The sequence below is a fragment of the Eupeodes corollae genome, chromosome 1 (assembly GCF_945859685.1).
Source record: "Eupeodes corollae chromosome 1, idEupCoro1.1, whole genome shotgun sequence".
Classification (NCBI taxonomy): Eukaryota; Metazoa; Arthropoda; class Insecta; order Diptera; family Syrphidae; genus Eupeodes; species Eupeodes corollae.
Window position 1 is genome coordinate 306,549,554 of NC_079147.1, and position 27,671 is coordinate 306,577,224.

General features: G+C 36.3%; 1 protein-coding gene across 1 annotated transcript; it reads left to right on the forward strand.

Moving 5' to 3' along the window:
- Window positions 1-11,381: 11,381 nt before the first annotated feature.
- Window positions 11,382-16,136, forward strand: LOC129952126 (uncharacterized). Its single transcript, XM_056064574.1, has 3 exons — window positions 11,382-12,963; window positions 13,012-14,828; window positions 15,375-16,136. Exons 1-3 carry the CDS (start codon window positions 11,382-11,384, stop codon window positions 16,134-16,136), a joined length of 4,161 nt encoding a protein of 1,386 aa, XP_055920549.1.
- The last annotated feature ends 11,535 nt before the right edge of the window (window positions 16,137-27,671 follow it).

A 27,671-nucleotide genomic window follows, 5' to 3' on the forward strand; every position in this document is an offset into this window, starting at 1 on the left:
TTGTTTTGTTTTGCAAAATTGATTGTCATTTTTGACAGGTCACAAAAATTCCATAAGTTTCTTTTTAGCCCAATCCCCCATTTTGCTTTTTTTTCTCCACTCACATGTATTCACCGATAGCGAATTTGAGAGAGTTTACCTCGAATTTGAGAGAGTTCACCTCGAATAAAATTTGAGGGTGTTTCAGGTAGGACGGATACCGGTCGGGACCAGAGATGGCAGTAATTCGATTTTTTTTGATTTACTACATTTGTTACGTCTGCTACATAAATGAGGTAGTTAATGTAGTTAAATGTAGTTAACGTAGTTAAATGTAGCAGACGTAGCGGTAGACGTCAAAACGTAGTTTGAAACGTCCATTCAACCACCAAATTGACAAATTGCATCGAAAAGATAACTGTGAAAGTATCAAAAATTAACTCTCGAAAATTCGGAACAGGCTAAACCAAGAACATTCCAAAAAATTGATAGATATCATATACACTATACTCTTAAAATGAACGACAAAAATAAAACAGATGACTATTAAATTTGCAATTTTCTTTCATAAAACTTTGAAATCCTTGATTTAGTTCATTTACACAACATACTCGTATTTGGTTCTATGTATAGTTCAGTGTTTTTCAATCGTTAGTCGTTACTTATTCACTCGTTTTTTAAAATTCTTTTTGAAATTTAACGTTTTTTGTGAAGGTAGCACTCGTAACAAATTTAGGGTAGGAAATGAAACAAATCAAACGTGAAGTTTATCCAATTAACTACACGTAGTTTACCGAGTAGATTACCTGACGTAATCTACTCTGCCATCTCTAGTCGGGACCCTAGATAATATATTTCCTCTATGGTAATGGGTCCGATTTGTCAAATTAAAAATTTGGACATTTCTCGACGTTTCAAGGTCCCTAGAGTCGAAATAAAAGATTTTTAGAGAGATGTCTGTGCTTGCATGTGTACGTACGTTCGTACGTCCGTACGTTCGCGACGTTTTTTTCGTCCTCCATAGCTCAAGAACCAGAAGAGATATCGACTTCAATTAAATTTTGTTATACTGATAATAAGGCAGAAAGATGCAGAAAGGGCTCTCAAGAAAATTGCGGGGGTGGTTTTTTTACCATAGCAGTTTGAAAAAAAAGTGAACATTTTGGTTAACCCTAAATATCTTATATCAAAGAAATATATTTTTTGAAAAAAATCCATTTAATGGTTATTTTTATAAATCGAAAAAACTGAAAAAAAATTTGTCACCTCCAAAATTTTACAACCAAATTAGATTTTATCTCCAAAAAAATTTTGTGCAACGAAGAATAATGGTTTTGATATCTGATAAAGTTTTGAAGAAAATCGAATTGAAAATTTTTTTACAAAAAATAAAAATTTTAAAAAAAATGTATAAATGTTGGTAAAAATTGATTTACGACTTAAATATCTTTTCAAAAATTGTAGATATTGGCTTTAAACTACTTTTATCTGTCAAATAATATTGTTGTTAATATTAATTTTGAATAAAATCGAATTAACAGTTTTTGTACAAAAAATTAAAAACCTAAACAAAATTTAACAAAAGTTGGTAAAAATTGATTTTCGACTCAAATATCTTTTCAAAAATTTGAAATATTGGCTTCAGACTTATTTTATTTCAGAGAAAATATTGTTTTCAATATTCAGTAATTTTTATATAAAAATCCAACAGTCCGTTTTTTTCATAAAAAATAAAATCTACAAAAAATAGTGCGCAAATTTGGTAAAAATACATATAGACAAACTTTTAAGTAAGACAAATTGACAGACGGGATGGGAAGTTATCAGTGTGGGTCGGATTCCAGCCTCTTTTTTATATGAATTCGAAATAGATATTGCAAAATATTCGTTTTTGAAAACATTTCCATTCAAAACGCAATACAGTTACAGAGTAGGGCCCTGGAACTGATGATCGTAAGTTCTGTTCAAGAGATCATAAAACATGTAAAAAGCTATTTAGAACGCTCTTATAAATTGCATTCTACTTTTTATTAATGACTTCAATGATCCAATCTAATTAGAACTTGGTCAGACCTTAGCCCGTGCGGGTGATTTTTTGCTTTCGAAAACTAAGAAGTGATATATTTTTGACGTAATTTTATTTTATTATAAAGATTGGATTTAATTAACCATTTAGAGTGAGAAACAAATGACTATCCTTGGGAAGGCTCTCAGCATGCAATTCTTATGATGTAATTTTTAACAATTTTTGGATTATTTGGATGTTATAAAGAACATATCTTTTGAAATGTTTATTTTTACAGAAACTGATCTTTAAGTGTAGAATTCTATGATCTTGGTGGCCAATTGATGTCTCCAAAACTCGAAATTATGTGACTAAGAACCTGAATTAGACATTTGTCAAATGCCAGTATAACAAAATTTAAACCACGATATAAGTGATCATATAATTTTGTTATTTTCTAATACGATTATTTAGTGTTGCACGTTGAGTGAATTTAGATACAAAATAGATTAAATAAGTTTTGTCCAACTTAACGGCGATGACGAACCGAATTCTGCTATAAGGGAGATAGAAACACTCAACCTAGGCGACGAAGATCAACAATTCCGCCTACCCGACCTAGATGAAGTGAAGGTAGCTATATCTAAACTGAAGTCAAACAAACCTGGTGGAGCTGACGACATGGCTGCCGAACTATTAAAGGCAGGAGGCGATGACTTGGTAGGGAGCATGCACCAACTCATCTGCAAAATATGGTCGAAAGAAAGTAGAATCTCAGAATAGTGTGCCCCATACATAAGAAAGGAGACCCTCTAAACTGAGCCAACTACAGAGGCATCAGTCTCCTTAACATTGCATATAAGATCTTCTCTGCCGTGAACGTCTGAAGCCATTCGTCAAAAACCTGATTGGTCCTTATCAGTGTGGCTTCAGACCAGGAAAGTCCACTATCGACCAAACATTCACACTACGGCAGATATTTAAAAAAAACCAGAAACTTCAAATCGATACCCACCATCTCTTTATCGACTTTAAGGCCGCGTATGACAGCATCTAAAGGGAAAAGCTCTACAGAGCAATGTCTAGTTTTGGCACCCCTGTCAAACTTATCCGTTTGTGCAGAATGACGATGGAGAATGCACGCTGCTCTATCAAGGTCGGCAATTCAATTGGGGAAAACTCAATCGTCAAAGCGGGATGTCAGTGGAGCGTTTTTGAGCATTGCGAGGGAAGCGAAAAAGATGTGTTTAGCGGTCAATGAGGGCAAGACCAAGTATACGCTGTCATCAAAAATGGACATTGAACAACGACGTCTTTTACAAAACGTCACCATGGACAGCTATAACTTCGAGGTAGAGAAGGGTTTTGTCTACCTAGGCACCGCTATAACATGTAGGAAAATAAAAGAGCGATGAATTTATTAATTCATTACAATTTAATATTTATTAGAAATTCGTTTAATTAGTATAAGAAAGTTGATTAAAAAAAGGAAATTGTATTAGTAAGTACGATGTAAGTAAGTATTATAAGTAAACTGCTTGTTCTTTACTGCTTGACGGCTGGTTCGCAAAAGAGAAAGATTTTAATATTTTAATAGTCAGGTAAACTATAAGTGGCTTCAAAGATTATTTTAAAGAAGCAAATAACAAAAGAATTTGGAGATAGATAAAAGGATAACAACGTTATTGATTTAGGGTTGAAACAGAATGCAATGTGTCCCGCCTTCGACTCTACATACATACACAGAAAACGGCACCATCGCTAAAATCAAACGAAGAATAACTCTTGCAAATCGCTGCTTCTTTGGACTTAGAAGGCAATTGAGAAGTAAAGTCCTCTCTCGAGCGTCTAAAATCACCATCTATAAGACACTCATCATCCCGGTTCTCATTTATGGCGGTGAAGCATGAACCATGTCAAAGAATGATGAGAACGTCTTAGGATGCTTCGAAGGAAAAATTCTTCTAGTGATTTTTCAGGTGTCGCAAGCAGGTGGGTGAAGACCTCAACCAACTTGGCGTGCGAAACTGGAGACAGCTAGCTAGAGACCGAGCTGGCTGGAGACGCATGTTGGTTGAGGCCCAGGTCCACCCGGACTGTAGCGCCACCTTAAGTAAGTAAGTAAGTAAAATCCAACTTGAGAGATTAATAGTTAAAAATGTTACCCGTAATAAAATATCACGTTTACGTCATTTTGTTATTTTCTTTCTTTTAGTTGGCGCGAAATTAAATGATGAAATGTCAGAATAAGTAACATTGAAAGAGTCCAATGTGAGAACTTAAAAAAATTTTCATAAATGTCAAAATATTTGTATTCTCTTTGAAATTGACCGTTTCTTTTTAACTATTTATTCATGCAAGCATAAGAACCAACAAACGCAGTCTTCTGTCTACTTTAAGAAACTTCAAATTTTAGCCATTTTTATTTCATATATCATAAAAAATTGTGTTTTCGTTTTTTAAAGGAATTTCGTTTAAGATACACAGGTGTTTTTAGAATTGTTCTTTTGTGATAAATGTACACTCATATACGAGTTCCAATCAACATTTTTACTTGATTAAAGATAATAACAAATTGGTTTCGATTACATTTTTTCCACTTTAAAAAAAATCTAATTATTAATTCAGACATTAAAGTGTTGCAATCTTGTAGAAAATAATACGAAGCCTGCAATTAAAATAATAGAAACAATTATGTATATTGAAAAACTTCAAGAAATCGGGTGCTTATCCAGGTTCAACAAAAAGGTTAATGTCAAAAAATAAAGGCAATAATATTTATACAAGTTGTTTATTTCTGCAGATGCATAAATAATGTCAAAAAGGACGTCCTGTTTTCTAATATAAATAGCCCCTATGTCCATTTATTCAGACTTAGTAAAACTCGTGGTCTTTCCTTTTAATGTTTGAAAGAAGTAAAAACATTGCTGAACCAAGTTCAAATATCCTATGCTCCAAAACTAGAGGGTCTATTAAATAGCAGAACTTTCTTAGACTGAGGTTTTAATCAAAACATGACGAAGAAATGAGTTACAGCTCAATGAAGTTCTAATTTGAATAAACTGAGTTTTATAGACTAAAACTTTGTCAAGAAATCCGCCGTTAGAATTTTATTTATTTTGAGCTAGGTTTAATAAAACAAAGTTCTAACGAATATCAAATTTTCAAAAACGCTTTAGTCGAAGAAAATAACAATAATTGATCACATTCTTACAAAATCAAGAACATTTTGCATTGGAAATAAATAATTTCTAGTAAAGAGTGTTTCAATTTGCGCGGGTAGGTTTTGAAGCCCCGTGGAGGCCATTTTGGTTTGGTGAAATCTGTCAAATCTTTTCTTTATTATTTAGTTGTTTATGTCTAATCATCATGGCAAGTTGAACGATTGAACACCACGTCTAAATGATAAAACTCTATTATCAAAATGTTTGTTCGTTAACACAAACGTTGCGCGCATTGCGCCCATTTTACAGTAGACGTAAGCCCCTTCACAGTCGACTCTTCAACGTTTAGTGGCCAAATTTAAAACGACCGGTTCAGTAAACTACCAGCCAACACCCGTACGTTCTCAGATTGGCTGAGAACATCGCTGCGGTCCGTGAAAGTGTGAAATCAGCCTTCGCAACTTCAACTTGGCGAATTTTCCGTCGGGACCTGAGCAGGAGCTCAAAGTTTATGACCATAGACAACGCAAATTGCATGATGTGTACTAAATATTTTTGGAATAAGATTCATACAACATTCCAATGTTTTCAGAGACAGTTCTGTGGTAGTTAATCATACAGCATATTTGTGAAACAGAACTGTCAAAATCTTACAAAGTACTTAATTATGATAGTGTGATCAATGAGGTAGTTCCCATGTTCAAGCTTTACTCATTTTGTTATTCATCACAACTAGTGTCAAAATATAACTATGGTAGATACGTAACGTGACCAAAAAGATTTAAAATCAAATGTACCAATCAAACCTGTTAAAGGTTATTTTTGGTTCAATAGTAAAATGGTCACCCCCACAACTTGATGGATGAACGTTATTTAAGAATGTTTGAGACGTGCGTTAATGCACATACCTCAAAACTCCCGGTTGTTTTGTTGCGCGAAAAACAGGGCAACTCGCAAAAAAATAAACACATCCTGCTTGGTTGCAGCTTTTTCAATGAACATGAACAACTCGACGTCTCCCAAAGACGACAGTATAGAGAGAGTGAGAGAGAAGGAAGATGTTAAAACATTCTGAAAACCAAGTGTATCTTCCATAAATCCCTTAATGACACTGATAATGATGTTGATTCAAGTCATTTCTCTAAGTAGCGACTTATATAAATGTTTTCCTTTATCATTTGCAATTAAAATGTATATCATTTGTGTGATGGCGATGATGGCGGGCGATGGGATTGATTTTTATTTCTCCGCACCACAACCCCAAATGTAATTATTTGCTATTATCCCCTTCATCCCAACTCTCCTGTAAACCTTCTTACAACTTGCTCCTGTTTTGCCATCAAAGAAATACTCAAATTGAAACAATCCAATAATATTGTGATACCGTAGTTTGCGGTTAGCATAGAATACCTCCAGATACTTTCATATCATGAAAAGGGGATACGCGGAATAGTCTGGGAGTAGGAGTCGATAAAGGAGTCTTTGAGTCAGTGTAGAGTATAGAGTGTTTAGTGTAGGCAAGGGTGCAATGCGGCTTACCCTTGCCATATTCTTCCTTATGGATGCTTGCTCTCTGATAGGATTTTTGTTGCCATTGTGCATGAATAATTGGAATTGGTTTTTATATTACAGATAATACAGATTTATTTTCAAAGCTCGAAGAAATTGTAATAATAACGAATAATTGCGGTAGTAAAAGCATACCTCCCCCTCTCTCTCTCTATCTCTCGGATTTTATATGACCTTCCCATTCCCAACCCCAATAAGGCTGTGATGGCAATGCCAAAGCCAATGCGTTGCGTTGCGTTGCGGTTGGTTGGTTGATACGGATGTTGCCATCAGTTGCCAGCGGATTGGAATGGAGACTGCAGACGCAGAGACCTGTTAAGTACATTTTATGTGGTAATAAAGTTTTGTTCCATGGAATTTTGATTACAATGATGACGAAGAGAGATAAACTTTAAGATTTTGCTTTTATTTAAATAACTTTTGTCGTTCTAGTGGGGTTTTTCCTGTTCCTGTTATACTTTTTTCTTTTTTGTTGCTGTTGTTGTTGTTTTTGTTGCTTGCTCGTTGGATAAAAGGGTCTTGGAAATTTATGAAAATAGACGATGGCACACTGTTGCAACAAAATGGAAAACATTCTTGGAAGTTTGAATATTAATACTCGTCGTCGTCGGTTGTGGAAGGAAAGAAAAAGTATACGAAATTTAATCTTAAACTTTGATCTAAGAATTCAGTTAATATATTAAAAACTAAATTCTTTGAAGGAAAATTATAAAGTTTTCAAGAGAAATTGTGGGTTGTACGAGGATAAAAACTGGAAAATGTGGGACCTTCTAGTATATGTAGTTTGTGTCAGAGCTTAGAACTTAAAAGAGCTAAACTCTAATGGCGAATAAAATGTAAATTTGGTAGAAATAAAAAGTAATGTTAGGAATAATTCATAGTAATTTCATTTAGTAGCCAATTTCCTTGTAGTAGTAATGCACTTGATTTATTGTAATTGACATCATTTCTTAGTATGGAGGTTTTGACTTTGAGGGGTTGTTTGCATCAGAAAAGATTGACTTGAGAATTGAACGGAAAATAATAAAATATACGAGTAGGATACGGATTGGAAAGTAACATTTCGAATTTTGTGTCAATATTTAATGTTTCATTTATAGTTCTGTAATTTAGAGGACACCTGGACTGGACAACCCTCAGGGAACCTATTACAATTAAGTTGAGAACATAGAAAAGTCACCAGCGCCAGCAGCACACCTGTCAATGTACCACAGATTTTATGAAAGGGGAATTTTTTAAGAGGTATAGAACTTTAAGTTGGCAGCACTTTGTAGGTTAGGTCAGGTTAACGTGGTTGCGGATTTAAAATCCACTCACTTAGGCCAAAAGAAAAGGCCCATTGTGATACCACATAAATCTAGAGAATTACTTCTTACTAGTCTAACTATTTTGAGCTTTTAATAAAGCAAAGAAGATATTTGATATCCTTTTTAGCTAGTTCACAGGGATTATCAAAAGAGACGTCTCCGAGATGAAGTTTGCTTTTTAGCGAAAGAGTAGTGCAATTGCAAAGAAGGTGAGAGATTGTTTCCTCTTCTTCTTTGTCCATACAGCTCCTGCAGATATCTGCCTATAAGACAGTGTCCCGTAAGGACACCTATAATAGGGAGCTAATATGAAGTCTGCTTTGAGATAACATGTCGTTAGAGCACTTTGGGTCCAGTGAAGGCCATATGAGTTTGCAACCTAGAGTTTGCTACCGCAAAGGCTGTTTCTTTTAGCAGAAGTTTACATGTAGCTGTCGGTATACCTATCTTCTCCCTTTTAGGTGAAATAGGTATGACGGTTCCATTTTAAGCGAGTTCATCGGCTCTACAATTTACTGTGATGTCTCTGTTTCCCGGCACCCAACAGATTTGAATGTTAAATTGCTACGCAATCTCCATAAGAGATGATTGACAACGAGGACCGTTTGAGATTTGGTTGAGACACCATCAAGAGATTTAATAGCCTAACTGTCAGAGAAGATGCGGATATCAGAAGTTGATATCACGTTTTCTCTTAGCCAGGAGAGAACCTCTTTGATCGCTAAAGTTTCCACTTGCGTTTTGAAGGAGGTCTCTCAGTGTATTGGGATGTTCTCCTGTGACGGCGATACCAACATCATCGGCATATTCAACCACTCTGTAGCCTTCCCTCTCAAGGGATATTAGTAGTTCGTTAACCACTATGTTCCACAGGAGAGGGGACAGAACGCCACCTTGCGGAGTGCCTCTACCGACAGACCTTTTCGTACAAAAATCCCCCATCTTACAGTTGATGATCCTGCTTTTTAGCATTAGATTAATCGAGTCACAGAGTGAGTAGAACTGACTTTTAGGGTCATAAAGCAGAAGTAATAGCGGATGTATCAGCGTTGTTGAAAGGGCCCGCAATATCCAGCAAGGCCACCATTGTATATTCCTTTTGCTCTAGGGAATATTCGATAGTTCTTACCAGAGTGTACAAGGCGGTTTCTACCGATTTCCCTTTGAAGTAAGCATGCTGAGACATCGATAGTCTCATATCAATGCTATTACGTACATGGATATCGACCAATCGTTCCAGAGTTTTGGGAATGAAACACTTTGTAACTAGTAGCCGTTTTATCAACTATTAAGTTAATTGTTTTGAGTTTGAACTATATTTTAAGAATTGAAGCCACATGGTCACCTAGAAAGCATGTGTTCGTTGAATAGACCTAAAACAAGATTTCCCTTGATCCCGACTTCCACAAGCAAATTTTTTTTAGCGATGAAGAACACCTCACCTTTGGTTGTACGCATACGTCAAAAAACAAAATCGTCAAGTGTATATTGAGACACCGTTATACATATTATGCAAGAACTGAATATTTGGTGCGCTTTATGGGCTGGGGGAATATAATTCTTTAAAAACAATGCTGTCAACAATGTTGCGCAGGAGCTGTTGTGTTACCAAGTCGCACGAATGATATTATTGAAGGAAAATGTATATAACGCATAGTTGCACATGTTGCAAGTGTTAAGTAGATAGGCTACGCCGATAAGCTCGAGACGATAAACAACTTGACGGACAACATTTGCCACATTATTGCCGGTATAAAAATAAAAAAAAATGTGGCGCAACAGTCCGTTGAGAACTACAACACTCAACCATTCATGTTTAATAGTGCTGTTGTCAAATTGGAGACCTACAGTTTTCAGCCGAATCCGAACGGCTTAGTTGAGAAAGTTGAACCCACAGATAAGAATACGTCTGTTGACGTCAAGTAGCAGTTTATAATATTCAAACGATTATTTGAACTAAATTATTTTAAAAAAAATATTGCATACCTTTAGGCGTTACTATTAAACGTAACGTAAATTAAGTTGTTTATTTTAATAATAATGAAGTTGAGAATATTATAATACATACAATCTCTATTCTTAATCTCACCTTTATATAAACTAAGTTTATAGTTTTCACCACCGAGATAGTCGGTTTGACTAAGGCACATTCGTGTCTTAAAAAATAATTGTAATTCACTTCGATTGTAACATTATTAGAGACAAGACGTAAAAATAAGAATTAAACACTAAAGGTATACAAAAAAAACTGTTCTCTTTTTTTTCTTTTCAATTGCGTTGTGGTACTGCAAGAAATTTTAAACTTTTTTTCAGCTAAGACATATTTTTGCTCTGGGATTCATATTAAGAAGAATCCCCCCAACATTTTGGTCCAATCGAGCCAGATAAATACTTTGGACAGCAAATAAATTTGGGATTAAAAACTCATAACCCCTTGAGTTATTTTGGAGATAATTACGGAGTGCGAATTTTATTGGAATTTTTGCCCACACACTTTGGTTTTACGCTGTTGTCCACACCTAGATGGAAATCCCATATCCCTAACCCAAGGTAGGTGCTGTGCATTATAAAATATACATAATTATAAATATAAATACATTTGATTCAATTATTTTTGCAAATTAAATTAAAGTATTGATTTGATTGTGATTTTTTATAAAGTATATTTTTGATCTTATTGAAAATTATTTAAAGTGATTCATATAAGTATACATATATATATATTTGTGAAGTGAGCATATTTGGAACAAATTTTGATCGTAAGGTTTAGGTACAGTTTCGTTACAGTTTTTTTTTGATCTCGCGATCTTACGGTTTCTTCGATCTGGTGATTTTTAAAACGTTTTCAACTTTTTTTTTTTGTGAACAATCAATCTACGGTATTTTAATCCTATTCAGGATTTTCTGTTCTTTGATTAAGGGATAATTTTTTAGATTTTCGTTCAATTAACAACTCGTTTTATTGAAATTTAAATAAAAATAAAAAGAAATTTTGAAAGTTTATTGCTTTAGTTGTGAACTTTTTTCTTCGTTCGAGATCTATTAAGTGTACCATTTTTTATCGTTTTCGATATGTCTTTTTCTGACGATTTTTATTTGTGCGTGAAGCAAATAAACGAAACTATCAATAGTTTTCGTGATGTACCAAATAGAGAAAATATGACTTCTGGTATGCTCAAAGTCTGGAAAAAAGAATTTGAGGTATTATGGGATAGTTTTCGTTCAGTTTATACAAAATGTTTGAAGAACGAAGATAAAAGTTTAGATGATACAAAACTGTTGACAATTAAATCGAAATATTTATCAGTTTCAACCAATTATTTCACTACTGTAGGTAGTATTATAGATTCCATAGACATGGGTACATTCAAGGATACAAAACAAGATTTTGTTGCTCCTCAAAGATCTGAATTAGAATATGGAATTAGGGTTCCACCTTGCGACGCTGAATGTTTTGAAGGTGATTATAAATCCTGGCCTACTTTTCGTGATATGTTCCAAGCAATTTACATAGCTCACCCCCGACTTAGTGATGTAGAAAAGTTATTCCATTTACGCCTTAAAACTAAGAAGGAAGCTCATGACATTGTTGAAAAGTTTTCACTGACGGCAGATAATTTTAAGCTAGCGTGGGATGCATTAAAATCTCAGTACGAGAATAAACGCATCTTAATTAACACACAGCTTAAAGCACTTTTTTCTATACCGTCTATCTCAACTGAAAGCGGCTCAGCTTTGAGAAAACTTCATAGAACCGTTTGTGATTGTCTAGGGGTCCTTTCAAGCTATGGTGTTAAAACCGATAATTGGGATCCGATTCTTATTTTTATTATTTCTCAAAAGATCCCTGAAAACACTTTGTTTCTTTTTGAGCAAAGTCTACCGAAAGAAAATGAAATTCCTACATGGAAATCTTTGGATGATTTTCTTGCTTCGAGATACAAGATACTTGAATCTGTTGAAGAAGTCAAGCAATGTCCCCGTAAAAGTGCGAATCAATCATCCAATTTAAATTCCAAAAAGGTAAACTCTTTTCATGTTGAACAAAAGAATTTCAGTTGTAAGGTATGCAATAGCAATCATCCCTTGCGTTCATGCAAGAAATTTTTGGACATGGATGTTTCATCTCGTCGTAAAGTAGTACAATTCCAAAAGTACTGCTACAACTGCCTTGCACTCACACATGCGGTATATGAGTGTAAAAGTAAAGTTTCTTGCGACAAGTGCGGTAGAAGGCACCACAGTTTGCTTCATTTTTCCCAACAAAATCAATCATCTCAGGATACAAGATCAACTCCTCTATCTCAAACTCCTCTTGCTGCCACCCCCACCCCCATACAGTCCACTTCGAAAATAGAACAACAAACAACGCTGGATTTAGAAAAGGATATAAATTCTAATTCGTCTACACTTAAAAGTTTCCTTGTTAACCAGCAAAAGAATATTTTATTAGCTACAGCTTTGGTTAAAATTAATGTTCATAATCAAACCATTCTTTTGAGAGCTTTAATCGACCCTGGTTCTGAAGCTACTTATATTTTACAATCCGTAGTGAACCGATTTAAGCTTTTTACACGGTCAACCAATGCATCTATTTGTGGCATTGGACAAGTTCAAAGCGAATTTTCAACGAGTATGTGTCCTCTCACGCTCGAATCTCGCATCAACCCTGATGTACATATACCGGTTTCGGCCGTTGTTTTGAAAAAGCTGACAGGAAATTTGCCATCGCAGTCTGTTGACGCATCAAACTTGGTTGAGCTCAAGGGATTACGATTGGCAGATCCTAACTTCGATAAACCCGCTTCGATAGACATTTTGATCGGAGCAGATATCTACCCTCTTATTCTACGTGAAGGTGTTAAGAAAGAAAAGGACTTTTCACCAATTGCTCAAAATACGGTTTTCGGATGGGTTCTTTCTGGACCATGTGAAGTTGGTTTAAAGAAACCAACTTTTCATACATTTTTTAGTGAAATTTGTTTAGAAAAACAAATTCACAGATTTTGGGAACTCGAAGAAGTTCCAGAAATAAAACCCTTTTCTAACGAAGATAAATTTTGTGAAAAATTGTATACGGATACAACAACTCGCAATCTAGATGGCAGCTATACAGTGAAACTTCCATTTAAGCCTCACCTAAATATATCGGATTTAGGTCTTTCCAGAAGTAGTGCAGTTTTACAATTTCTGCGACAAGAAAAGCGTCTTCTTTGCGATATATCGCTCAGAGAAGAGTATAACAAAGTTCTGAACGAATACATTTCTTTGAAGCACATGACTCTTAGGTCAAAAGGTGAATTAAATCTGTCCAGACAGCACTTTTATTTGCCGCACCATGCTGTGGTAAAACCGGACAGTGCTTCAACAAAGGTTAGAGTCGTTTTTAACGCAAGTGCTTCTACCAACAAAGGACATAGCCTAAACGATTTTTTGTGTACCGGTCCTGCTCTTCAAAATGATCTACATACTATTTTATTAAAATGGCGACAGTATCCCTATGTTTTTAATAGCGATATCGAGAAAATGTATCGCCAAATACATGTTCACCCCGATCATCATAGATTCCAAAGAATAATTTTTCGATCGTCAAATTCAGAATCAGATTTGGCTGATTTTGAAATTAATAGGGTTACTTTTGGAGTTAACTGTGCTCCATATTTGGCAATCCGAACATTACATCAACTTGCCTCTGATGAAGGAAACCAATATCCTTTAGCAAAGGATATGGTATTGTCAGATTTTTATGTGGACGACGTTTTTTCTGGAGGGTTCGATCTAGATACTGTTGTTCAAGCTCAAACTCAGTTAAATGCACTTCTTTTGTCCGGAGGGTTTTGCTTGAAAAAATGGACTGCAAACCACCCTCGCTTGTTGGAAAACATTCCTAGGGGGGATGTTTTAGACCAACACTTTCTTATGTTCGATGAGAATTCACATTCGAAAGTTCTAGGTATAGGGTGGAATGCAAGGGAAGATTGCTTCTATATTCGATGTAACCTATTTTCTTCAACAACTGTTTTGACTAAACGTGAGCTTTTTTCAAATATAGCTAAAATATATGACCCTATAGGTTGGCTTGCGCCAACAACAATTTTATTAAAGATTTTATTGCAAGATGTCTGGAAAGACAAAACCGAGTGGGATGCGCCCATAAAATCAACTCGGTTAGAGACATGGAAAGATTTTGTGAAATCCTTTCCTATAATAAAGGATATCAGAATTCCAAGATGGATCAATTATACTCCAGACATGTGTGTTGAAATACACGGCTTTTGCGATGCATCTCTAAGTGCATATGCTGCTGCTGTCTACTCTAGGATTTCAGATTCATCTGGAAATGTGTTTATAAACCTTCTTTGCTCAAAAACAAAAGTGGCTCCCCTAAAAGCCATTTCCATACCTCGGCTGGAGCTTTGTGGAGCTGTTTTGCTAACAAGGTTAGTAAACGCTGTACAAAGTAGTCTACGCCTGAAAAACTATCATGTTTACCTTTGGACGGATTCAATGATTGTCCTTTATTGGATTCGTGACTGCCCATCTCGACTGGAAACGTTTGTCCGAAACCGGGTCTCTAAAGTACAAACTGAGAGTCCGCCAGGTTGTATTTGGAAACATGTTCCTTCTGAACACAATCCAGCTGACATCGCTTCCCGGGGTGTAATGCCTCAGAATTTAATAAACAATGACCAATGGTGGCATGGTCCAAGTTGGTTAAAGAATTCCCAGGAAACTTGGCCAATAACGAAGATTCAAAAGGATCCCAATTGGAACCTTGAAATCAAACAAATTAAAAGCTTTGTAGTAAATCAAAACACAAATGATGATATTTTGAGAAGATTTTCATGTTACTCTCGTGCTATAAAAGTCATATCATATTTGTTTAGATTTATTAACCTAGCTTCTCGCAAAAGAAAAAGGTTTTACCCTTTCAGATACTTTTCTATTAAGTTAACTCATCATGAATTAACTTTTGTGAAAACTCGACTCGTTGTACTAGCACAACGCTTCTATTTTAGTGAAGAGTTCAACGCTCTATATAACTCGAAACCGTTAAGTAAAAATAGTACAATTTTATCGCTTAACCCTACCTTAGACTCTGACCTAATCATGAGAGTCAACGGCCGTTTAACCAATGCAAATTTGAGTTACAATGAAAAATATCCAATAATATTGCCATACTCATGTCCGTTGTCGAAATTGCTAGTAGGATTCTTCCATAAAATTTCCCTACATGGAGGGAACCAACAAGTCATGTACCTAATGCGAAAGTCATTTTGGATTCCAAAACTAAAAAACTTAATAAAATCATTTACCAATAGTTGCATTGTTTGTGTTTTACACAAAAAGGAACTTCAAACCCAAATTATGGGAACACTTCCCCCCGAAAGGGTTAACTATTCCTTTCCATTCACTCATGTTGGATTGGATTTCGCTGGCCCCTTTGAACTAAAGGTTCAAAAGGGTCGGTTCTATCAAGCAGTAAAAGGTTATGCTTGTCTTTTTATTTGTCTCTGTACAAAAGCTGTACATTTAGAAGCGGTAGGAAGTCTCTCAACGGAGTCGTTTTTAGCTGCTCTTGATAGATTTGTCGGTCGTAGAGGTGTTCCCCAACAACTTTTCTCTGATAACGGCACCAATTTTGTTGCTGCTAATAAAATATTAAAAAAGGAGTTGAAAAAAGCCGTATCAGAAGCTACATTGGAAGCTGAAAAACTCTATCTACCAAAGAATTTGAAGTGGAATTTCATTCCACCAGGTTCTCCTCATATGGGTGGTCTATGGGAAGCTGGTATAAAGTCGTTTAAAACACACTTTAAGAAGGTTGTTGGAAACTCCAGGCTAACGTTTGAAGAGTTTTCCACACTGCTTGTTAAAATTGAGTCATGTATGAATTCCCGCCCTATTTCTCCGATTAGTGAGAACCCTTCTGACCCTCTTCCCTTAACACCGGGACATTTTTTAAAAGGTGCACCCTTGCTCTCCTTACCCGAAAGCCAAGTTGGCGAAATTGAAAAACTAAGGAATTGGGAAAGAGTCCAGCAAATTTTATACTCTTTTTCAAAACGATGGAAGGAGGAATATTTGAAGAACAAAGTGGAAATTTCCTAAGCGTAATATCAAAGTTGGAGACGTTGTAGTTGTGCGCAACGAAAATCTACCACCCATTCAATGGCGACTGGGAAAAATAGTGGCTGTTCACCCTGGAAAAGATGGAAAGGTTCGCGTTGCTACCGTTAAAACTCAACAAGGCGAAATTCTACGCCCTATAGTTAAATTATGTCTCTTGCCTGTCGATCAGGAAGTGTTCCAGGTGTATCTTGCTTCACAAAACAAATAATAAATTTAAGCTAATTAATTTAATGCATTCATTATTTTTGATATTTTATTGACGGTTCTGCACAGCACCTTTTGAAATTTAATCAATAAATTTATCTATTTAATTTTTTTTTAACTGACATTTGTGTTCCCACTAACATGTCTGAGTGAGTAAGGGCACTCTTTAAACAACCCTCAACGTTGGATTTACTAATCTTATTTTTTTTCCTGAGTAGCGAATCGAGGCGCTTCTTTAACAAAATACCTCCACCGGTGGACTCGCTACGTAAAATCTATCAACTTTTCGGATGCATGGATTCTATACTTTTTGCATTTCTGCAAAGGGAGGCCAGAATGTTGACGTCAAGTAGCAGTTTATAATATTCAAACGATTATTTGAACTAAATTATTTTAAAAAAATATTGCATACCTTTAGGCGTTACTATTAAACGTAACGTAAATTAAGTTGTTTATTTTAATAATAATGAAGTTGAGAATATTATAAGACATACAATCTCTATTCTTAATCTCACCTTTATATAAACTAAGTTTATAGTTTTCACCACCGAGATAGTCGGTTTGACTAAGGCACATTCGTGTCTTAAAAAATAATTGTAATTCACTTCGATTGTAACATTATTAGAGACAAGACGTAAAAATAAGAATTAAACACTAAAGGTATACAAAAAAAACTGTTCTCTTTTTTTTCTTTTCAATTGCGTTGTGGTACTGCAAGAAATTTTAAACTTTTTTTCAGCTAAGACATATTTTTGCTCTGGGATTCATATTAAGAAGAATCCCCCCAACAACGTCCGAGACAATCAAGTAATGATATCATTTTCAGATACCGTTTTTTCCCGACAGCAAAACATTGTTTGACAGTTGAGAATGTCAAATTGTGTTGACTTTTTTTTGGGCAAGGTTAGGTTAGGTTATAGTGGCTGTCCAAGATGCAAACGGACACATTGTGATACCACATGAATCTTGAGACTTCCTCCTAAGCTCAATGGAACCAGCTTGAGTCCCTTACGAAACGTGAGAGGATGATTATACCGATATGATTTATGTAGATCGTTTAGATCGTTAAAGAAGAATTCTCCAAGGTAATTCTTGCGTTTTCAAGCCAGAGCAGGGTATGTCGGAGAAGATGAAGAACCGTTTCTTTCTCTTCCTTGTCCATACAGCTTCTGCAAAAGTCATTTGAGAATACGCCTAGTCTCGTGGCGTGCTTTTCTATTAGACAGTGTCCGGTTATGACACCTATTATCGAGCTTATATGCGATCTGCTTAGAGAGAGCAAGCACCTTGAACGTTTTAAATCCAGTGTTGGCCAGATGTTTTTTGTGACTTGGCACGTGGTGATGTTGTTCCACCTGGAGCCTGCTCTCCTCACAGCATGGGCTGTACTCTACTGTTCCTGGCGAGTTCATCTGCCTTATATTAAACTGTTGCGCTATCTCCATTACAGATGATCGACAGTTATGTACTGTTATAGAGTTTGTAGAGACAGAGTCCAGAGATTTGATAGCGGCCCGGCTATCAGAGAAAATACGGATATCAGATGTTGATATCACGTTTTCGTTGAGCCAAGACAAGACTTCTTTTATCGCCAAAAGTTCCGCCTGGAACACGCTACAATGATTGGAAAAGCGGAATGAGAGACTTAATTTCAGTCGTTCAGAGTACACACCTCCTCCAACCACTTCATTTGTTTTTGACCCATCTGTGTACAAATGGATTGACTCATCCTCCAAGAATGTTCTATCCTTCCAAAAAGATCTAGTAGGTATAGAAATCTGGAAGTTTCTGTCGAATTGCAGTTGGGAGATGGTGTAGTCTTTGTGCTTTGGAATTAATTCTAAATACCTAAGAATTACGGAGTGGCCAATGTTGTTGTTAGTCCACTGCGACGAAGCTTTGAGGCAAATAGCAGGGCTTGCAGCTATTTATTTGCTAAATGTGTCAATAGATGTAAGGTAGAGCAAGATGTCCAGTGCCGCAGAGGGGGTCCTGCGAAGCGATCCGCTTATATATAGGCAAGCTGAACGTTGGACTTTATTTAATTTATCCTGGCTTATATCTTTCTCTAGAGCAGTCCACCATACTGCCACACCGTACTTTAAAATCGATTTGATTACCGATGTGAATAGTCAATGCGTGATTCTGGCTTGTAAGCCCCAGTTATTACCAATAGCTTTTTTGCAAGAAAGGAGAGCTACAGTAGCTTTTTTGAATCTTTCCTGTACGTTGCGTTTCCAATTTAGTTTTTTTATCTAAGACAAGACCAAGGTATTTAGCCTCGTCTGAGAATTTTAATTGGATTCCTTTAATATAGGGAGGGTTGACAAATGGAATTTTCTATCTCCTCGAAAATAATACCAACTCGGTTTTGTGTGGTTTAACACCCAGTCCACACCGATCAGCCCAAAGTATTAGTCTGTCCAAGGCATTTTGTAAGAGTTCTTTTAGGATATTAAGATGCTTTCCTGAAACTGCTATAGCAACGTCGCGTCGTCCGCATAGGCTATCACTCTGAAACCCTCCGCATCCAGACTTGTTAGGATTTCATTCACCACTAGGTTCCAGAGGAGAGGGGACAGAACACCACCTTGCGGTGTCCCTCTACTAACGAATCGTCTGCAAGAAGAGTTGCCCAGTTTTGAGTTAATTATTCTGCTAGTAAGCATTAAATGAATTAATTCCCGAAGTGAACTCTCTACATTTAGAGATGTCAGTGCAGATGTGATTGCAGATGTGTCCACGTTGTTAAAGGCACTTTCGATGTCAAGGAAAGCAACCATAGTGAGCTCTTTATGATGGAGGGAATATTCGATGGTGCGTACTAAAGTGTGTAACGCTGTTTCCACCGATTTACCTTTACAGTAGGCATGTTGAGACGAAGACAGAAGTCTTGTATCGATACGTGCCCTTAAATGGATATCAATCAATCTTTCCGGGGTCTTAAGAAGGAATGATGATAGACTTATAGGTCGTAGATCTTTAGGATTGACTTGGGAGCATTTACCTGCTTTAGGTATAAAAACAACTTTAACTTCTCTCCATGCCGCGGGAACATGGACCCAGGTAAAGACAGCTGGTAAAAATTGCCTCAAGGATTGGTGCAATTATATCAGAAACCTTTCGTAATTCGATTGGTATTATTCCATCTGGTCCTGCAGCTTTAAATGGTTTGAAGCTGTTGAGAGCCCATTGTAGGTTATCATTTGTGATCAGACCTCGTGGATATGTTGTATTTGAACTTGAATGTATAAAACTGTTGCAAGTTTCGGTAAGAAAACTACCAGGAAAGTGAGTGTCCAATAGTTAGTTCAGCGATTCATTACTTGAATTTGTCCAGAAGCCGTCTGTATTTTTCAAGCAGCTTGGCATCACTGAACTAGTTGAAAGAATTTTCCGAAACCTAGAGGCTTCAAAAATTTCTTCTTCCCGGTTGAAAAGTTTTCTCCATTCTTTCCTTAGCGCATCAAGCTCTGAGGCCCACCATTGTGGTTTCCACTTTCCTCTTATGTGTATAGTATCTGAGACAAGAGTTATGTCTAAGACTTCTTGTCGGGTGGTAGTTATGTAGGTTGGTTCATTTCCGAATTTACTTACTAAGAGGTTAGTACCAAGAATATAATCAAAAAGAGATTCACCTCTGTCGTTGATATTCGTGCTACCCCATACAGTATGATGAGCGTTGGCATCGCTCCCAATAATTAGGCAGATCCTTTGCCTTTCCGCTTCAGCGACGACTTTCTCCAGGGTTTTTTTTAGGGAGAGGGCCAAGGTGGTCATGGCCAAGATACGCCGACACTAGCCAGAAACTTCCTTTGGTTGTTTCCAGCCTAGCTACGGTATCTTTGTCACTGAAATGATGGAGTACAAATACATTAATGCAACGTTTCACTAGTATGCAAGATCTAGGTTCACCTTCGAACAACGGATCCCATAATCCATGACTCTTGGATCAGGACAATGTCTTTCCCGTTTCTCGCCAGACGGAGAAGAAGTGAGGCCGAAGCCTAAGGTAAAGCTTTGGTAATTTATCATGATTTTTCCAACGCCAGAACATCGCTTCCAAATTGTATAAATTAAAGTATTTCTATAAAGTAAATCTGTTAGCGGATTTCATAGACCACTTTGGCCAGTGAAAGTGACTGTTTGGTATACACGGTGACAGCATCATAAATCATTATTTCTTTCGAAGCAGCCGTCTTATTTCTATGAATTGCTGTGAGGCTACATTAATCCAATAGTTTATGCCTGCAAACTATCAATTCTTCAAAGATGTCAATTGTTGAATATAAGACGTCAGATTATATCGTTGCGATACGTCAATGTTCCTGATTTCCGTAGTAACCGAGTTTAATTCAGAATCTTATCAGCTTCCGCGGGTTGCACTTTCAATCTAGAAGATGTGTTGGTTTTCGCTTCTGATCAGACTATGTGTTCAAAAGGTTATATTTTATTTTTACATTTAGGGCTTTTCGACAATTGACGCAGTTCTAATTTTGATGCATGTGTTACTTAGACGTCATGTAATTTCTAAGTTCTTTCAGACTTTTTGTCTTTTAACAAATTTTTAAAAATACCATAAAAGTTTCAGTTATTGTTATTCGAAATAGTGAGTAAACTTCTTATTAATCCCAATGTACATCCTTTTAAATATTGACGTCATTAAACTCGTAAAACTTAATCCTTAAATAATGGCGCCAATTTTACTGACGCATTTTAAATATTAAAATTTAATGGTTCTTTAATAAAAACTTAATAACAAGTCTTCCCTTAAAACTTCCACAATAAACGAAACACATTCGACAGTTTGTTGTTGTTGTTGGTCCTTAGTGTCATCGAGTATAGAACAGAATATCGTAGAGGTCTTCACTACAAGTTTTCCATAAATACATGTAGGCAAAATGTGCCTAGCAATGGACCCTTAAGTCCGTCCTTTCAAAGAATGACAGCAACAACGGCAACACTAACCAAATAATTCGAACTTGAACGACCAACAGCAATAACCAACAGGAACAAAATATCAATCGAACGGTGACGACGAGAAGCTACGGAAGACGAAACGAAAACGCCACGAATTTAAATTGTTATCCTTATCTACTTTTATTAAACTAAATTTATTTTTATTTAAACTAAATATCGCTATTACTAAACTTAAAACTATTATTATTTAAAACTAAAGTGAATTAAAACTATATACTATTATTGAACTATTAAAACAAGTGTTTCTTTTGATTTAAGAAAAGCTTTATCCCTCTACTTAGCCCCCCACATGGTGTCAGAAGTGTTTTTATCCCCCCTCAGTGATTTTTTTTTCTTTTCGTGAAAATATAGTGCATGACAAATAATAGATAGCAGTGTAATACAAAGTGAAAAAAAAAAATATTCTACTCATATATTAATTAAAAAATAAAAAAAAAAAATAAAAATTAAAAAATACTATATGATATGCTAAATGCATGATTGTGCGTACATATTTATCATATAGCTGTTAAAACGTGGTGTGATTTGTGACAGTGCAATCAAAATAAACGGTTGTCTATACACCGTAACAAACGGCATTAGTATGCAGCAGTACTCAAGAAGAAACAAAAAATGAAAAATTGGAATCAAAAATACAATTAGAAAGAAAACGATAAGTATCATTATTTTTTTTACTATATTTTTTTCTATGCACGTACATAAATGAATTTTGAAGCATTATCGACAAAGCAATTGCAGGCTTTATTAAAAGATCGTGGTTATTCCGTAAGCTATAGGCTCAAACAAGATTTAATCGAGCGACTTAAATCTGTGCTTGGTGAAGAGAGTCTCGAAAAATCTTTAGAAGGGGTTGAACTTGAGGAAAGTGTTGACGGGGATCAAGAAAAGGGTGTGAGTGAGGGCGGAGAAGAATACGATAGCAACGGGAAGGACAGTGTCGACAATACGGTAGAAATGGCGCAAAATAATTTCGTATTTAAAGATGTTGAAGATTCCTTAGAATCATTTGATGGTGAAAGCGGCAAAGAAATTAGCGATTGGATAAAGGATTTTGAGGACATTGCCTCTGTATGTCTGTGGAACGATATCCAACGTTATTTATACGCGAGACGTTTGTTGAAAGGTGCTGCAAAATTAGCTATAGAATCAGAGAAAAACATAAATACGTGGAAAGGGTTAAAATCTATCCTAGAAAAAGAATTCGGTAAAACTGTTTCGGGTTTATTGATTCATCGTCAACTAGAATCACGGCGTAAAAATGTAAACGAGTCGTATTTGGAATACATGTTCCAAATGAAGTTGATCGCGAACAAAGGGAACGTCGACGAAGAATCCTTACTTTCATATATTGTATCGGGTATAAATGATAGCACAATAAATAAAACAATCTTATACGAAGCAAGAACATTTAGCGATTTAAAGTCAAAATTTAAAATTTACGATGAAATGAAGCTCCAAATACAAAAACAAAGAGACGAGGTCCGTACACATAAAACAAACACCCAAACTCAGAGTTTTAAAAGTCAAAACCGTGTTCAAACTCCGGGTTATTCATCGCAAGGTTCGGAGTCCCAAAAACGCTGTGTTACCTGTGGAGCGAAAGGGCATCCTTCACAAAGCTGCCCCCATAAAGATAAAGGACCTCGTTGCTTCAATTGCAATGATTTTGGGCATCTGTCTAAACTTTGTCCAAAAAAGAACCAAAATCAAAATTCAACTAAAGTTAACCGTATCTTTTCTCCTATTGTTAGAATGCAGATAAAGATAGATTCGATTCCTTTAGATGCATTATTTGATACAGGTAGTCAATTATGCCTGATAAAAAACTCTGTATTTTTGAAGTTGAATAAACGATTTGATAGTGCAGGTACTTTACTAACAGGTATCGGGCAAACGGTATATAAATCGGTCGGTGCGGTTAAAATGACTGTCATTGTCGATGATATGCCCTACATTCTAACTTTCGATGTCGTCAATGATGAATGGATGTCTGAAAATGTTTTGATCGGTACAGAAATCCTAGAATACGCGAATATGGTGATTGAAAATGGCAACGTTAGTTTTAAACGCAAAGATGTTAAGTGTAGCGATGAAGTAGGAAATGACAATCATATTAGCGAAATCGATACGGAAGCTTTAGTAACGGAAAATAAAAAAGTATACAATATAGACATAATTCAGAATACGCGAATAAAGCAAACAATAGAAAATATGGTAAAAGCTTATAACCCAAAAAAACCGATAAAATCGTGCGTGGAAATGAAGATCTTATTAGAAGACGAAAAGCCAGTCTTCCATCGTCCTAGAAGGCTAGCGCCTAAGGAAAAAAACTTTGTGACCAATCAAATATCGGAGTGGCTTGTAGAAGGCATCGTGGTTCCAAGCAATTCCAATTTTGCAAGTCCAGTTGTTCTCGCGAAGAAAAAAGACGGTAGCTACAGACTTTGTGTCGACTACCGCAAATTAAATACAAGAATTGTTAAGGATAGGTACCCATTACCAATAATCGAAGACATTTTGGAAAACCTCTATAGTGCGCGTGTTTTTACTAGTTTAGACCTTAAAAATGGATTCTTCCATGTAGATATCCATCCCGAAAGTCGAAAGTTTACATCGTTTGTCACTCCAGATGCTCAATATGAGTTTTGCAAAGTTCCTTTCGGTCTTTGTAATTCACCCTCCGTTTTTCAAAGATTCATTAATACGGTTTTTAAAGATTTAGTACGTGAACGATTTTTATTTATTTATATGGACGATTTAATAATCCCATCGGAAAATGAAGAAGACAATTTAAAGACTTTAGAGCTTGTTTTAAACGTTGCGGAAAAGAATGGGCTCATAATTAAATGGGAAAAGTGTAATTTTGTGACTCGATCAATTGAATTTCTTGGCCATATTGTTGAAAATGGAACGGTAAAACCTTCAATCGAAAAAACAAAAGCTGTCCGAAATTTCCCAGAGCCGAAGCGCTTAAAAGACCTTAAAAGTTTTCTGGGTTTGACAGGTTTTTTTAGAAAATTTATACCTAACTATTCCAGAATCGCGAAACCTTTGTCCGATTTGACAAGAAAAACTTCCGTCGGTTTTAGTTTTGGCCACGAGCAAAGAAACTCATATTTGCAGCTGAAAGAACTTCTGTGTCAGGAACCAGTTCTCAAACTTTTTAACCCAGCATTGGAAACCGAGTTGCATACGGACGCAAGTAAAGTTGGTCTTGCTGCAGTTCTGCTTCAGCGCCACGAAAGGGAGTTGCACCCGGTGTTCTACCTAAGTTTTAAGACTAAACCGACTGAAGAAAAGTACAGTAGTTATGAGTTAGAGGTACTCGCAATCATACGGTCACTTCAAAAGTTAAGGGTTTACTTGCTAGGTTTGAAATTCAAAATTTTCACTGATTGTAAAGCGTTTCAGTTAACAATGCAGAAGAAAGAACTATGTACTCGCGTGGCACACTGGGCGTTATATTTAGAGGAGTTCGACTGTACGGTCCATCATAAGCCAGGGAAATATATGCAGCATGTGGATGCACTGAGTCGTGTTTTGACTTTAGCAACAGTTGATACAGGAGTTCTCCATAGAATAAAAAAGGCTCAAGAGAAAGATGAAACTTGTCAACTTATTCTCAAAATTCTACAGCAGGAGCAATACGAAGATTACATCAATCGCAATGGTGTCCTTTACCGATTCATCGAGGGAGCATATCTTCTTGTAGTCCCAAAAAGTATACAGAGAGAAATTGTAAGAAGCGTTCATGAAATCGGACATATCAACTCCCAGAAGGTGGAAACGCATTTAAAACAACATTACTACTTTGCGAATATGCGGAAAAGAATTAATGAAATTTTATCGAACTGTGTCTCATGTATTTTAGCAGTTAAGAAAGGTGGCAAGCAGGAAGGGTTCCTCAATCCAATTACAAAAGTTGATGTACCGTTACATACTATTCATATGGATCACCTGGGACCCATGCCCTCTACTAATAAGAATTATAAGCATCTGCTCGTAATAATGGATGCCTTTACGAAATTTGTCTGGATTTTTCCAGTAAAGTCAACGACAACAGAGGAGGTTTTATCAAAACTTGTGACTTTAGAAAATATTTTTGGAAACCCTGCACGAGTAATAACTGATAGAGGAGCCGCTTTTAGTTCAAATAACTTCGAGGAATATTGTGACCAACGTAAAATCTTACACAGTAAAATAACAACGGGTGTCCCTCGGGGAAACGGACAAGTCGAGAGGATGAATCGGATCATAATAGCAACTCTTACGAAGATGTCCTTGGAGAACCCTCTTAAATGGTACCAGAACATCACGAAATTGCAAAAAGCTATCAACTCAACGACCTCCAGAGCTACGAAAAGAACACCGTTCGAACTTTTATTCGGTGTACCAATGCGAAATAACGAAGATGTCAAGCTTATAGAGATGTTGGAAGAAGAAATGTTAGAAGAATTCGAAAGGGACAGAGCCGAGCTAAGAAAAGAAGCCAAGATACAAATCGAACAAATTCAAAAAGAAAACAGTACACAATACAACAAAAAGCGTAAGCCAGCCAGGAAGTATGCAGTTCATGATTTAGTCGCAATTCAACGAACGCAGTTCGGAACAGGACTAAAAGTTCAACCAAAGTTTCTGGGTCCGTACGAGGTCACGAAAATTCGACGAAATGATCGTTACGACGTTTCTAAAATCGGCAGTCACGATGGTCCTAACAAAACATCGACTGCGGCTGACCTGATGAAGCCGTGGGTACAGGAAGATGATTATGAATCAGACATCAGCTCAGATTAACTCAGGATGGCCGGATGTAGGCAAAATGTGCCTAGCAATGGACCCTTAAGTCCGTCCTTTCAAAGAATGACAGCAACAACGGCAACACTAACCAAATAATTCGAACTTGAACGACCAACAGCAATAACCAACAGGAACAAAATATCAATCGAACGGTGACGACGAGAAGCTACGGAAGACGAAACGAAAACGCCACGAATTTAAATTGTTATCCTTATCTACTTTTATTAAACTAAATTTATTTTTATTTAAACTAAATATCGCTATTACTAAACTTAAAACTATTATTATTTAAAACTAAAGTGAATTAAAACTATATACTATTATTGAACTATTAAAACAAGTGTTTCTTTTGATTTAAGAAAAGCTTTATCCCTCTACTTAGCCCCCCACATACATTGAAAATAAATCTTCATTCAATTCTCCTCACTGCAACCTCTGTCCATATTGCTCCTCCACCAGCTACCCTGTCCTGTTCCTGTCCTCTCCGTTTCGTTCCGTTCCGCCCAGTCTGTTATAAAACAATGAACTAACACAATTCATCATGTTCCAAATGGCTATAAATTCTAACTCGACCTTCAATCAGCGCGCCGTAAAAGAACCCAATTTCCATTTCATCACTTCATCTTTCGTCCATGATATTTTTATGACCAGAATCAAAGGACTTTGTCCAAAAGATTAATGGACCTTCAAATAGTGCGAAGATCTTCTACACTATAAAATCTTCCTATCGCTCTGTTCCAGAGAGAGTCAACATGACGTAGCTCTATAGGGCAAACAATATAGCCTCTGTTCCGACGTCAATAGGGACAACCAAGAGGGAGATAGAGAGGAAGGCCAAAGCACCCTCACAGGATCTTTTTTTTTTAGTCGTATATTGTATTTTCCATGATTTTCCCTATAAGAATCATTTTTCATCGGAAAACGCGTCACTTTAATAACTCAACAGTAAATATGGTGGCAAGCAAAGCAGAGGCATGGCCTTATCAGGACGAAAGAAATAATGGCTTCCAATAATTCTACTTGAGGATAAATTACAGATTTCTTTTTGTTCTTCTTGGTCACCAAGAGTCCTTGTTTCTCTTTCATTCATTTCTTGCGTCTTATGTCGATGTTTTCGTACTTGTACGACTATAAACGTAGTCCTTAGTCCTTGCGTCGCTCGTCCTTAAGGAACAATCCCAAGCAAAACGAACTAAAAGGAAAAGCTGAAAAAATAAAAACAATCAAGTAAAAACAAAAGAGGAAGCCAAACTGAAACTGGACATGTCGAAGAAAAACTGCTGACCGTTGGCGTGTTGAGGAAAAAAGACTCTACCCCCATTCGGATCTCTGGAGTTAAAGTACACATTCATATAAACGGGATAGAGTACTGTCTGAGGAAAAGGATTCTTCTTTTTTGGTTTTATTACAATGAAGATATACGCCATTCGTTGTAACGACTGGCGGAATGACATGTATAAGTTTTTATCACCTTTTTAGTCCCGATAGTCTTATTCGTTCACTTTAACGACTCAACAGATGTGAGACAATATG

What these genes read in the sequence shown, in the direction of transcription:
- LOC129952126 (XM_056064574.1), top strand. Translation starts at nt 11,382, where the DNA reads ATGGGTACATTCAAGGATACAAAACAAGATTTTGTTGCTCCTCAAAGA. An exon ending in TTCTGGACCATGTGAAGTTG is followed by an intron (nt 12,964 to 13,011) that starts GTTTAAAGAAAC and finishes AAATTTGTTTAG; the next exon opens with AAAAACAAATTCACAGATTT. An exon ending in AACAAATTAAAAGCTTTGTA is followed by an intron (nt 14,829 to 15,374) that starts GTAAATCAAAAC and finishes TTACACAAAAAG; the next exon opens with GAACTTCAAACCCAAATTAT.